This window comes from Haliotis asinina, chromosome 2, assembly GCF_037392515.1.
Source record: "Haliotis asinina isolate JCU_RB_2024 chromosome 2, JCU_Hal_asi_v2, whole genome shotgun sequence".
NCBI classification, from domain to species: Eukaryota; Metazoa; Mollusca; class Gastropoda; order Lepetellida; family Haliotidae; genus Haliotis; species Haliotis asinina.
The window spans coordinates 49,365,411-49,380,901 of record NC_090281.1 but is presented as its reverse complement, the minus strand read 5'-3'; the positions used below and the strand labels follow the sequence as shown (position 1 = coordinate 49,380,901).

The 15,491-nt window shown below is 40.1% G+C and overlaps 1 protein-coding gene across 1 annotated transcript; it reads left to right on the top strand.

Annotated features, from left to right (window-relative positions):
- The first annotated feature begins 87 nt into the window (after positions 1-87).
- LOC137272616 (eukaryotic translation initiation factor 3 subunit F-like) lies at positions 88-6,777 on the top strand. Its single transcript, XM_067805008.1, has 8 exons — positions 88-213; positions 1,827-1,897; positions 2,261-2,340; positions 3,543-3,680; positions 4,098-4,189; positions 5,441-5,577; positions 5,836-5,949; positions 6,639-6,777. Exons 1-8 carry the CDS (start codon positions 105-107, stop codon positions 6,720-6,722), a joined length of 825 nt encoding a protein of 274 aa, XP_067661109.1. The 5' UTR covers positions 88-104; the 3' UTR covers positions 6,723-6,777.
- The last annotated feature ends 8,714 nt before the right edge of the window (positions 6,778-15,491 follow it).

Here is a 15,491-nt window from a genome sequence, read left to right as displayed (position 1 = left end):
AAATCGTAACAACATTATTTGACTGATTACACAATGTTTATAATGGAATATTGCAAGGCGCGAATTACTACCATTAACATCATAGCTCTCTCTTTTCCTCCAAAATGGCGACTCACCTCGTGTGCCGGGTTCATCCAGTGGTCCTTTTCAGCATTGTTGATTCGTACGAACGAAGAAATGAAGACTCCAAACGAGTTATTGGCACCCTGCTTGGTACGGATATGAAGTGTTATGATGAAAGTAACTTTAAATGTTCCGATGTGCGACAAAGTGTCTTCGTATGTTGCTGTTTTCGTTTACTGGCAACTTCTAAACTACAGATGTGATAGGCTTCTTTCAAGTCATTTCAAAGATATCTAGTTCTGTATGAGTATTACTACTCAGTAAGGTGTTCACTACTTAATTACTTGTGATATCTTGTATCCGATATCCAAATGAAGTGCATTATGTTGTTGATGTCAGTCTAACTAGATGAACCATATGGCTCTTATTTGGTTACAACTGGTCTCCAGTAACTCAAGACTCGCTGACTTAGTTGACATTGTCATCGTTTCCCAGTTGAGTTATTCGATGATACCCGTGAAAGTCCCGGGATAGAATAGGCCTTCAGCAACCCATGCTTACCATAAAAGGCGACTATGCTTGTCGTAAGAGGCGACTAACAGGATTTGGTGGTCAGGCTGAATTGGTTGACACATGGCATCGGTTCCCTATTGCGCAGATTGATGCTCATGTTGTTGATCACTGGATTATCTTGTCCAGACTTGATTATTTACAGCCCACCACCATACAGTAAACTCACTCACTCACTCTTTTAATCAATGCTCATTCATGATGTTAATCACTAGATTGTCTTGTCCATCCTGGATGATTTACAGATTGCCACCATATAACTGCAGTATTACTTAGTGTGCCATTAACCGACAAACCAGCCATCAAAATTTATTTCTGATATTATTATTGTTATGCATGTAAAGTCAGTGAAGTCATATGATACAATGTAGATGAAAAATAAAACACATTGCTACAAATCATACATGCAGTCATGCTGTATCTGTGAACAACATAAAAAAATGTGCTGCATACAACTGATTATTCAGAAAATTGGCCATTTGTTATTGCAGTATATTCTTCAGTCTCAGATCAGCTTTGAGGGAATATCGTTTTTAGATTATTTTGAGTCTGAGAGAATATACTCTTTGGCATGTCTCAAGTCGCTGGATGGATTATGACAATTTTGATGTTAATAATTCTAGTGCTGTTCCTTTTGATGTGGTTGTTGTTGGCACAGATACAATTTCAGAAATGTGGCCCAGCTTCTTCTCTGTGACAAGCTGGATTCCAGTCATTTCTGCTTGTTGTATAAAACCTTTTAAACTACAAGCTGTGAATCTGAAACTTTGTGTGAAGTGTTTGGTGTGGCTAAAATTTCTGTGTACGCTAAAACCCACAACAAAGGCATCAGCAATGAGTAATTATGCTCCCATCTGTCATGTTTACATTAAATACAAAACAAAAAGATCATTTGCATATACAGGTAGCCATGATGCTTTTTATACATCTTGCATTGAAAGATGGTGAACTTTAAGTCTTACAGGTTTAAAGCATGCAATCATCTCTGATGACTGATAATGGATTTGGTTCCCATTCCCAGCTCTTCGAGTGGAATGTGTGAAACCAATTTCTGATGATAATGTTGGAATATTTATGAAAGTGACATAAAACTGAACTCACTTGTATTAAATGATCGGTAACAACTAGCTGAAACTAGTCTGTGTTATCTGTTATGTACATCTGTTGTCAAACTTGCATCTCTTGTGTTTCAGGATCGTATGACAAAGGTGCAGTAGAAGTGACTAATTGTTTTGCTGTGCCACACAATGAATCAGATGATGAGGTGTGTTTTAATAATTTATAACTCGGTTTCATGGTGTATGACTTTACTCGGTAGATTTTAGAAGGTTTATCCAGAACCTATTTGCTTGCCTGATGAAAGGGCAAGATGCATCCCTATAGAGTAACAGTTGCAATCTAGAAATTCTTTTCCTTAAAAGTACCATGTGTTCACATAACTGCTAAATGCTTATGAAAGGTTTGGAGGATTTTCTTAAGACCTTGTTTCATGTACTATTATTTAAATTATTAATCAGTTGTGTTTGATGAAATTATTTGTTAATGACTAAATGTCATTGCACAAGTCGGTGTTGTCAAAATTCATAATTCATGGTCATGACAGTTTATTAATTGTTTTTCATTACAGGTGGCCATAGACATTGAGTATGCCAGAAATATGTATGAGCTGTATCGCAAGGTTAATGCATCAGAAGTTATCGTGGGCTGGTAAATATTTCAAACATTCATACAACCCGTGAAGGTCCTGGGGTAGAATAGGCCTTCACTGGCTTCAGCAACCCATGCTTGCCATAAAAGGCGACTATGCTTGTTGTAAGAGGCGACTAACGGAATCGGGTGGTCAGGCTCGCTGACTTGGTTGACACATGTCATTGGTTCCCCACTGCACGGATTGATGCTCTTGTTGTTGATCACTGGATTGTCTGGTCCAGACTCGATTATTTACAGACCGCTGCCATATAGCTGGAATATTGCTGAGTGCGGCGTAAAACTAAACTCACTTGCTCACTCAAACATTCATATAAATCATACAGATGTGATGGTGTGCAGATTGTCGATAAACATCAGAGAAGTAACAGGGCTAAAATGCTTCTATAAAGTCCAAAAGAAATCCATATGTATCACATCACTCATGCATTATAATCGTTAATATTTTTTCCCATCAATGATGACTGCCTGTGGTTTAGTGGTAAGAGTGTCACAGTAACTCATGTATGATAATTGTTCATATTTTTTCCCATCAATGATGACTGCCTGTGGTTTAGTGGTAAGAGTGTCACAGTAACTCATGTATGATAATTGTTCATATTTTTTCCCATCAATGATGACTGCCTGTGGTTTAGTGGTAAGAGTGTCACAGTAACTCATGTATGATAATTGTTCATATTTTTTCCCATCAATGATGACTGCCTGTGGTGTATTGGTAAGAGTGTCAGCCCAGAGAGCAGAAGGTCAAAGGTTCAATCCTGTCATACTAAAAGAAGTGTAAGACATGATTGTTGTTGGTCCCTGCCTGGTGCCCAGTATTAATGCGAGTCTGAGTCTGTATAATGTGTCTGAGTAGGGGCCACAGGGTATTCATGCTTAACTGTGGCATCTTTTTTCAGTGAGCTGGCACTGTGAAACCAGCAGAAGTCTGGGCTAGTACAAGCAGCCACACATGCACACACATGCACACACATGCACATACTCATATGAGCAAAATATTCTCAAGCACGACGTTATACACCATTTCACCTCACCCGTCAATGATATTTCTGATTATCAATCTTTTTAGCCAGCCTGATAATATTAATATAAGCCCAAGTCAGAATTCACGTAATTCAGTTATTAACATCCATTGTGAAATCTTGAAAGCATGCTTTTGCTTGCTGTTGTGCCAGTCTGGCAATTGCCTTTTGATTTGGCAGGTATTCTACCAGTGGGGACGTGTCAAGCCACTCAGTGTTAATCCATGAGTACTACTCCAGAGAGGCCAAGAACCCAGTACACCTCACAGTTGACACAACAGTCAAGACCGGCAAACTTGGCATGAAGGCATATGTCAGGTGAGAATCAATGTTGTATGCAAGTCACAGGTGGTTGGCAAACAATTGGCAGCTAAGATATATTCCTCAGCATTCACGCCTCACCAGAGAGCCTTGAACAGCAGACCTTGCAGCAGGAATACAGTGTTCAGCATGAGTGCAAGTTGTTAACACCATGTTTTGGTGCATCAACCCCTCTCATGATCTGCCACTAATCATTAACTGGATGCATGTAAATAGACATTGCTGATAATAAAGGTATCAGTAGGATATAGAAATGAATGCTTGTATACATAAACAGAAAATATGACTTTTATGTATTTCTACTCTTGGCTGAACCAAGGTGTCCTCTGAAGCATTTGGCAGTGTGTTATTGTTGCCATGCCATGTCATAAATGCAGAGTGACAAGCCCTCAACTTAGTTATAAATGTTTTCAGCACTCCAATGGGTGTCCCAGGAAGGACTGTTGGAACAATGTTTACACCAGTGACTATCGATATTGTCAGATACGAGCCAGAACAGATCGGAGGTTAGTGTTGTCATGCTTCTTTACTAGGGCATAGCTTCTCTGAAGGGCATCTCACAATGAGGTTGTAATCTCTGTTGTCTTTCAGAGCATTTGTCTGGAGAGTGTGAGTGTTGTTAGGCTGTGTTTTTGGCTTCAAGAGATAATACCCTGTTAATACCCTGCTTTGTACTCAGGATTAAGGAGATAAAACAAGGACTGTTCACCTCGGTGTCTGTACACTCTTCCGGTACGACGGTATGGAGTACAGGGTGGAGGGGTAGCCTAGTGGTTAAAGCATTAGCTTGTCACACTGAAGACCCAGCTTCAATTCCCCACATGGGTACAATCATCCTCGATGTCTCCAGGGATACTTTCTGATAAGACTGCACTATACACTGGATGCATCTACGGCCCGATAAATGTATTACCTATTACCTCCCTTGGCAGTCTTTTTATCCATTCAGGTGTATATGTTGGGAAGTTGAGTGAACCAATCACAACTCATTTTCGCTTTTTAAATTATCTAACCGATTAAACTTGGCAACACGAACCATGCACAGGGTCTGTGAAAGAGGCAGAAGGAGTTCTTGCATATATTTTGTAAAATTTTCGGACCTATCAATGTGTCTGTATGATTTCTGCAAAATCTGAGTCACACTGCGAACAAACCTTTGCATCTACGACCGCTAGTTTTGCTGACTCCGGCAAAGTTGTTCAGCTGTAACGCCGGCTTAGCTGAGTGGCTACTGTGAGAATAACAGCAAGGGGAGGTAATAAATTTTCAAGCTGAGCCATAGATACATCCAGGGTATAGTGGAGATTCATTGGAACGTATACCCTGGAGATTGAGGATGGGGTACAATGTGCAAAGCCCATTTCTGGTGTCACCTGCCATGGAATGTTGGAAAAGTGGCATAAAGCCATACTCACTCATTAATGAAGTATCCATGTTAAGCTGTGTCATGGAATCAAGTTTGTAGAGACTGCACTGTGACCTGTTGGTTTGTGATTGATCTTACCAAGATAATGAGGATTGCTCCATATTCTGAAGCACTGGTTTGAGGGCAAGGAAACAAAACTGTGTCTACTGTGCTGAGTAGAAAAGAAATGCATTATTTGTGGTGGCATTTAAGGACCATATTTTCAAGCCTATAATTTTGTTGTGAATTTAAACTGTACAAAAATGTTAGAAAACAGTGAACATACATGTTCTATTGAAGCCAGACTAGCTATAAACTAGAATTGTGAAAGAACATTTTGTTTGGTTTTCAGTGAACGTTCTTCAGCAAGGCAAGACTGTGAACAAGAGAAGTGTGTCTATGTCTTCAGACCTGGCACTTGTTGAGAGCTCCACAAAGAAACTAAAGGAAATCATAGTCCTCGTCTTGTCCTACGTTGATGATGTCCTGGTATGTATTGCGAGCATGGGCAGTGGAATTAGATGCTTGAACAGTGGGCTGATGGTTAAGTATTAGAGATTGGATACAATATTTCCTTTTTCTTTTTGACCTGTTTTGATTGTGTTGTGTGTATGTGTAGAATGGCTTGCCATGGTGTGAAGAACATCTTTTCAGTGCATGAAAAACATATTTCAGGGTGTGAAGAACATCTTTTCAGGGAGTGAGGAACATATTTGTGGAATGTGAAGAGTATGTTGTTTATTGCAGAGTGGCAAGTTGCCTGCTGACAGCAAGACAGGGAGGATGCTGATGAACATTGTTACCAGTATACCCCACACTGACACAGAAGACTTCGAGTCTATGCTGAATTCCAACATGAAGGTTTGTGTTTCTCACAGTCTAACATTAGTTTGTTCTTGAATAAGATTGTTGGCATTATGTCCATCAGAGTCTGCTCTTTTCAGGATGCCGTTGTAGATTCATAAGGCCAAAAACTGCCAATGGATGGCTCATCGGTCTAGGGTGTCAGTGTTTCTTGGCATGCCAGAACCCATTTTGTAAATTTTAATTCAGGTTCACACTATTTCATACTCTGGGTTTGGTAAATGTCTGTGAACTGCTTGACGTCATCTTTTCTTCCCACAATTCACTATCAGTGAGTGAGTGAGTTTAGTTTTACGTCGCACTTAGCAATATTCCAGCTATATGGCAACGGTCTGTAAATAATCAAGTCTGGACCAGACAATCCAGTGATCAACAACATGAGCCTCGATCTGCGCAATTGGGAACTGATGACATGTGTCAACCAAGTCAGCTAGTCTGACCACCCGATCCCGTTAGTCGCCTCTTACAACAAGCATAGCCACCTTTTATGGCAAGCATGGGTTGCTGAAGGCCTATTCTACCCCGGAACCTTCACAGGTTCACTATCAAAGATAAGCCAATGTTCTTCGTTGTGCAGTTGTCTTGCTTAAAGAGACTTGTTAACTTTCAAAACTAAGCAGAAGGGTATGTTATTTATGAATGTTATTTGTTTTTGTGTTGACACCAGCCCTCTTGTGTGCTTTCAGGACTTGCTGATGGTGGTGTACCTGACGAATCTCACCAGGACCCAGCTGGCCCTCAACGAGAAACTCAGTCAGCTCTCCTCTTAACTACAGCCCTATTTATATATGCCCACCTTTGTATCATAGACCTCAATAAATCATTGTCAAGAGACAATTAGGAATCGACAGTTAGGAATCGACAGCACCTTTGCTTCTGAGGAGTGTGGGATGCTGTGTTGCAGCAAAGTTTTGTGGGGTTACATAAAATAAAGATTTAGTACCAGGGTCCTGTTCTACGAGATGACTGCAGAGCTGATGTTTTTGATTTACCATCATAGATCTACACCTGCTTTGTAGAATCTACACCTGCTTTGTAGACGGGACCCAGATTTACTTCGGATATTCTGGTGCAGAAACTACTGGGATATGAAAGGATATCTGATGCAAATATTTGCTTCACGTGTAGTGCCAGTCAAAGAATCAAACTTAAGTGACCAGCATTGACAAGCATGATGCCCTCTGCTCAGTTAGACTTGGGCATTACCAACACATTAGGCATTAGGACACAGCCTCATCAGTATGATCAGGATACTATTAAGGCCCGTCTTCAACATTTTACAGAATCTTGTCAGAAGACGTTGAAGACTCATCAGCTGAATCTGTAGAAAGTGCAAATCATCAATAGTCGTTATTTGGTGAAAAGCTGTTGTATATAAAACATTATGAATAAAATATGGGAAACAACAAAACAATATGACAAATGTTGTGTCCTAGGAAAACTGAATAGTGGATGTTGTTGTTGGTTTGTTGTGTAATGCCTCATTCAGCAATATTCCCGCTAAATGGCGACAATCTGTAAATAATTAACTCTGGACGAGGCAATACTATGATCGACAGCATGAGTAATGATCTACGCAACTGGGATATGATGTGGACGGCCCAATCCTGCCCAGTCCTGTTAGTCGTGTCTTAGAACAAGCATGGGTTACTGAAGGCCAATTCTATCCCATGTTCAGGATCGTACCTGCATATTGGGTGGTCCGATATTCTTTGTAGCCAGTTTAGTGATTTCGTGGTTTTAATTATGTAAGAACAATAGCTGCTGTTACAGGTGTACAAACGCCATTTTGAGAAGAGATTTTATTTTCAGGGTTAGGTATTTTCCCCATTTTAATACTTTTTACAACCTCTTGCTATGAAGTGTCATAAGCAAGTAGCGTTATGGTATTTATGTGCTCGCCAACAGAAATTCAGTTCAGAATTCGTCCTCAGCAGCCCGTGTTTGTTGTAAGAGGCGAACAACGGGATTACCTGACCATTAAACAGCGTACAAACGGGAAAAGCCCACCACCAGACGCATGAGTGAGTTTAGCTTTAGGCCACAATACTGAAGCTATATGGCGGCGGTGTGTAAATACATGTAATCGAGTCTGGACCATATAATCCATTCAGCGAGTCTGATCACCCGATCCCGTTAGTCGCCACTTGCCACAGACATTGGTTACTGAAGGGTGTCGTACCGGGATGTAGATAAATCAATTTTTCCAAGTACCGCGAAGTAGATAACGCGGAAATGAATAGGGTGCCGCTATGTAGACAATTCTAAAATGGAGTATATGCCGCGAAGTAAACACATTCATTAAATCAAACGCCGAGAAAAAGAAACTCAAAACAATTGAAGACATTTTACAATAAAAGGTGATTGTTATCATATTATTATCTACTCTTGTACTATGAAAACACTGTAGGAGTAGACCATTTCGTTGTTTTTGTGCATTGGGTATGTAAGTATGGTGTCATTAAAGTTTCATCACCCTTGCATGAAAAATGGCAAATGTACAAGTTACGAGTTAAGTTCATAGAGAGCGTTCGGGGAAGACAGCTATACTTCAACAAGAACAAGTTTCGCCGTACTGGAAGTGTGTAGAATCAACCTGTTCATCTTACATCGTGACATGCCAAGTGCTTGTAAATCACGTTTTGTTATTGTCATCTGTATTTGTCGTCCTATGTTGAATAATGTGTCCACATAAAAAGTGTCCGCTTTATGGTAGCCTTAGCCTTTTTCTTGCGTCCCACAACGTAGACACTTTAAGATCACTCAGCTATGTCAAGTCCCACAAAGTAGATGCCAGTATATTCTGTCTCTCCCACTAAACAGACACTATTTTCAAAGAAGGAAATTACGTTTGTCTGCTTCCCGACTATGAACCTACTGAAGACAAATTCTAACTCAGAAGACCCGTGAAGGTCCCGGGGTAGAATAAGCCTTCAGCAACCCATGCTTGCCATTAAAGGCGACTCAGCTTGTCGTAAGAGGCGACTAACGGGATCGTGTGGTCAGCAAACTGACTTGGTTGACACGTCATCGGTTCCCAATTACGCAGATCGAGGCTCATGTTGTTGATCACTGTATTGTCTGGTCCAGACTCGATTATTTACAGACCGCTGGAATATTGCTGAGTGCGGCGTAAAACTAAAACTCACTCACTCACTCTAACTCAGACCGTCACGGTTTTGGTTAAACCGTAAACATTTTACACATACGTGACATTACAGAACCACCAGTGTGCTTGTACTCTGCGATCTTAGCGCTAAAGTGACCGTAACTCAAATATTTTAACATGGACGGACATACGGTATTCTTGGCACTAGGGCTGTATAGTACAATGGCACCTGAGCCTACATTTTCGAAGATGTCTTGATCTACGATAGTCCTACGTTAATGTTTATGTATGACACTTACGACTACACGTATCTTAGCGCTAAGAGAGTTTCGAAAATATAGACCCTGGGCCCCGTTCCTCAAAGGTAGCGCTAGGCAGTCGTAAGTCTGTAAATGTATGGGAGTTACGATCACCTAAGGGTTACTATCGCTTTGAGGAACGGGGCCCAACTGGTCTCTTAAATTATATCGTATTCAAATCTCACGGAATATGACTGTTAATCCACGATATGTCCCTTGCTTGTACTGTGTTGGCCATTATTTTGTTCCGCTTAATCTACAACATTTCAGCTTTATGTCGGACTAGTATTCTGTGTCGTTGCAGTATGTGGACCATATATGACCATATTGCTTCACCTTCTTTGTCACTGTCTGTTTATGCTGAGCCGTCGTCATGAGTGACATGAGTGAGGTAATTTTACACCGCTCAGTCAGTTTGCAATAAAGACGTACCGGTGAATTTCATTTTAAAAAAGTAAATCAAGAAGAGTGAAAATATGATTGCGAATCTTCATAATCGTACCACATAATTGTATTCAACTTAGGATAAAAGTTGTTTACAAACGACCATAGATCAAATTGTTATTGTTGGTTTGTATTACAAGGGGGTACACACTTTAAATAAAACATGAAGAATAACTAGGGTTGGTCTAAGTTTAACGCTCATCACATACAGAACGTGCATTTGTTTCCTGTTCTATTTATAAAAACACATGCCATCACCACTTGCACATACCAGGATGTACACGTGCAGCACGTGATCCACGCACTATGGTAAAAAGTTACGGGTTGAAAATTCATGTCCTGCGAAGGCACCAAGCACATCGGCGATTAGAGTATGTGCACTTTTCAGTGGAAAAACAAGTAAGGTCAATGAACTTGAAGAGGCCAAGATACAATTCCACGACCAGTTCCATCAGTTGGGGCCGTCGTTGCAATAGATCTCACTCACTCACCTACATATCCCATTAAATTGTTCCAACAAATTGTTCCACAGGCACATTCCCGGAAACAGTCATGTGTCTGATCGACACCTCCCAAACCACGAGTGAAATGTTTTAGACTGCTTTTAGCGACATTCAAGCAATGTCAGGACGGGGGACGCCAGTGAGAGAGTTTAATTTTAAGCCGCTTTTAACAACATTCCCACAATATCACGGCGGGGGCACCAAAACTTGGCTTCACCAATTGTACCCACATGGGAAATCGAATCTAGGTCTTCAGCATAACATACCAACGTTTTAATCATTAGGCTACCCCAAAAATCATGAGTGGGTTTAATGCTGTTATCAAATGTTACATCCGGGATCTATGCAAAAGACTCTGCAGCAGAAATAAGTAATTTACATGAAAAGCAACTGTCAGGAACACCAACTTGGGTTGTCCATGGAGATTTGTGCAGGTCACCATGCTACCCATATATACCCGACAATGTATTTTTGCCCACATCATTCATGTTCATAGATATATAACGTGGTATTTGTACAATTTAGAGTAATGGCTGACATTGCTTTGCTGGCAGCTGAAGAAATGCTATAAATCCTGCTGGGGAGCCATGCAGGAAGCAGACGTATTGCAAATCCTCACGGACCCTCGTATGGTGGTCTTTCATCGTATGGAAGCGATCTCTTGCGCCCGTTTATATTGTGTTCGTAAATCGATAGTTTTATGTTAATGTTGATACATTTTAATGCTGTCAAACCAGGTTTTAAAATATGTGTGATAATCTAGTATTATATACTGTCCTTCGACATGTCATAATATTTTCACTCATTCTCTCCACGCAGACACACACAGGGCTAATGTCTGGCGTGTTCATTTATCTTATTATAAATCATTAAAGTCATTACTGGATGTTGAGTATTATATCTCCAATGTATATCTAAAGAAACACAGACGTTATTTATGCAATTGCCAATCCTATGCAGTCTAAGTAAACTTACTCTCAGTGTATTTCGTTACACTCCACCACAGAATGTAACAAAACCTAATAGAAGGTCGCGTCAGGTAACCTTTCAGCGACCAATGACGGTCCAATCAAATGCGATGCGGTTAAATAGATTTAACCAATTACACAACGGCTACTATTTAGGGATCGGAGGGACTTTCTAAATATTCAGGTCACTGACACAGATCTCTCCACAAACAAAAATCAGCATATAACAGTTATTTGACTTGCAGTATATACGCTTTGGGGTTTCTGTTGACATGGTTACCATTATCTAATATTTCAGCATATTGACATCCTTGAATATTGTCAAAAACACTATTTTCAGCGACTGTTTACTCACCGTTGTCATGGCAGTACGTACTCCGTGTGCATTACCCGAAAGCGATCGTACGCTAAATAACATTCGGAATCGTTCGTGTACGAACCTTTTCGAGATAAAAAGTTCATAAGGGATGTGCGGATGTGCACTTTCGCGATTTGGTAAGCTGTGCTTTGATTGGTCAATCTCAAAGGTTACCTGACGCGACCTCCCATAAGGTTTTGTTAGACTCAGTGGTGGAGTGTAACGAAAAGTACTGAGGATAAGTTTACTTAGACTGCAATCCTATGTAATGTAAGATTTAAAGATGTCGTTGGAATCAGCAAAATACGTAAAATGTGTAGCAGCAATAGTTTGGAAGATGAACCACATTTTCAAATTGTTTGTGATGCACATTCCAATTTAAGAAGCAGAATTTACCAGAACTAAATTGTCCATCTACCGTAGGCAAATATTATAAGTTGTTAACATGTAAAGATAAGAATCTACTTATGAAAATTGCGCTGTTTATAAAAGGAATTTATTTATTCAGAGATAAACGAGACATACATGTTTACTCTGATGTATATCTTTAAACCGTATTGTCAATACATCATATATCACCTTGCATTTATTTACTGTACGTGGGCCAATGCCCTTTATACCGAAATAATGTCTCCCAATGTCTGGCGTGTTGTAAGCTCCGAGTTTAGGGAATGAGGGTTCTCTGGTCTGAAACGTGCTTATATCTTCTACACAGTACCGACAGCCGCACATGGCGTATGAGGACGTCGAACAGAGACATATCACCAGGGCCCACATGTACAAACTAAAGTGATATCTTTGGGCTACGAACACATTCTGGAAGCTATCCCATTGCTTGTCCTCCGATGTTCATGGCTGACATAGACAACCCTCACTGTTCTCAAGGAGCCACCGCATGTCGAACAACGCCACTGAACATCACCATTGCCCATTCGACACCTGTTTTGTCGACGAAGTGAGACATTACTTTTATATTGCACGTGTACATTTAAAAAAAAATCATGAGGTATCATAGAATGAAGAGGGTCTTTAGCAATGTTTGCATGTTTTCAGAATTTAAGCATTTTGTTTAATTTTAGAAGAAACATTTTGCTGTAAAATTAATTAATTTTAAATTAGACCAGAAGTTTAATACATGTGTTCCGTGTACTTGTCAAGGTACAATTTGTCATAGTATGGGAGCTTAATTTCAGTGCAAGATATCTGACTTAAGTGTTTACAGGTTTCTGAAAGTCAACCTCTACGAACTGTGGCGTTGCCAACAGGAATTGCACAAACTTAACATGCCAGTTATTGTAAACTCTACTCTAAGGTAGCCCTCATGAGTTGTTAGGGTCCGGCCATCCACATGAGACGTCACTCCAACAATATTCAGATGGTTAATCTAAGAACAGATCAAACACAGTCTAAGTAAACGCATTCTCAGTACTTTTCGTTACACTCCACCACTGAGTCTGTGTGGTCGTGGAATGTGATGGGGTGGGAGAAGAACACAATTCATTGCAGGTGTTGTAACATAGCTTGGAAGAAAACATAACACTGATGTATTTCCACATCCTGCTATTTCTCCAGGCTACCATGAACTGAACACCTGTGAGACAAAGTGGTCGATAACCGGACAGGTAACACTAACTCGGTTGCAACTACACATAGTTGACATCAGGATCAACATCCATCGGGACTTCTCTATCACGCCACGGCTTCAATGCACCGCAACTTCCTCTCTCACTACCTGTTCTGTGGCAAAGCAACTAGTGGTCACACTCTATATCCACATCGTTGGCCAAGCTGGTGTTGGTCATTGAACATGTAATGATAGAACATTGATCCGTCCAGTGTTTTGAGGTAATTTCAGTAACATAAAATCGACATCACTTTGTATCATTTGTTACGAGGAAGTTCTGAGTATAAAAACGCTGGTTGTTGTTTTGAGACACACACACGGACTTACACTCGGAATTACTGGAGTTGTGTGCCTCGGACTATCAACGTCCGTGCCTGACTACCCACTGTGGAAATTACCTCCATTTAGTATGTCTGATCTCACTGTAATGCCAAGACCCATTACCGTACACTTGTGTCACAACTGCATTGTATTAGAAATCTGTATTGTGATTCATTGTAACTTGCTCATTGTTTGCCCAATATATCATTGAATATTTCAGACTTGTGTTACATTTTGCTGGTTCACAGGGGATTTCTTACACCCTTTCTCATGGCAATTAACTAACTGTAAGACATTGTGTCTGCATGTTACAATTCATTGCTTATTATAAGTTTAACATTCGCACCATGACAAAAGGTCCTGTGATGTGGTGAGTTATACGTGGGCTTCCGTATGAAATGCTTGTCCCAAGAGGTGCTTGTGATGGTATGTCATGTGTGTGGATGAATGCTTATGATGTACATCTCTGGAATGTCTGGTCAAGCTTCGATTATTAACAGACCACCATCATATAACAGAAATATCACTGACAGAAGCCTTTAAAAGAAAAGTTTGCCACAAATAAGGCAATGTCCACTGCCCCAAAAGAACAATGGAATATTGATGACACTGACCTTGAAAATAAGGTCACGGTCACCAAAACTGACTGGTGTCTGCATAACGAACCAATGTAGGCTGTCACCAATTTTGAAGATACTGGGTACAATAGTTAATGAGATATTGCGTTAACAAGAATATGAAAAGTGTCCAATGTGTCATGGTGACCTTGAAAATAAGGTCAAGGTCACCAAAAGTGACTGTGTCTGTGTAATCCCCAAGTGTAGACTCTCACCAATTTTGAAGATGTCATGTACAACAGTTCATGAGATATTGTGTTAACAACAATTGGGACAAGAAACAGTGAAATCACGAGAATCAGTCATCTTTCAAAGGTCACATGCAACGAAAAAATCAAACATAATTAAAACATAGTTATCACTTGTTCATGATACTTAAATGCATTAGTGATTGTGCAAAAAACAAATTACACAAAATTATAAGTGTATAATTACAAATCAAAAGTGTAATATTTTGTACTTGGGTTTACCTCCCTTGAAATATCGAAACAAAGCAGCCATGATACCGAACCCAGTCAGGGCCGGTGGATGTGCACTCATGTGTAACGAGGCCTTGTCATTGGCCACTAGTTCATTTGCTGAAACGCTTAGCCGCCTCTTCGTTTATGGTTTATAATCAAATTGCAAATGATCAGTAATTGATGTTGTGCATTGCATATTGTTATTGTCGGCAGGCAGACATGTAGGTGTTAACTAACCAGACATTGAGATTTCTCTGTGACAGGGTCTGCTTACCACAATAAACATGTTTTTTGTGTAACAAGTAGATTATTTACTTGTTTATGTACACAACCAAGATTAGACTACTGCTCACGACCTCATACTCAGGGCAGGCATACTGTTTCAAGCTATGTAAACCTACTCACTGCGCATGTGTTATGAGCGCTGGGGGAAAATTAGGGAATTGTTTGAACTCAGATTTCGCAGGTGTTTTTACAGCATGTTTTTTTTTTCAACTTTATAGGTTTAACTGGCATTTTTGATGATTTGTGTCCCGAAGTGCATACCGAAAGGAATCAGAATCTGCAAAGTTGTGTTTTACATTGCATATGACCTTGAGTGAGTGAGTGAGTGAGTGAGTGAGTGAGTGAGTGAGTGAGTGAGTGAGTGAGTGAGTGAAATGTCTAAGCTGGCAATATTCCACCAATATCAGAGTAGGGAACAACAGAAATGGGCTTTACATATTTAACCCAAGTGGAAATAATAATTTTGTCTTCAGCGTGACAAGCAAATACCTTAACCACTGAGCTAACCTACTGCCCCCTTAAACAGTAGACAACATGAAAAAAATATATG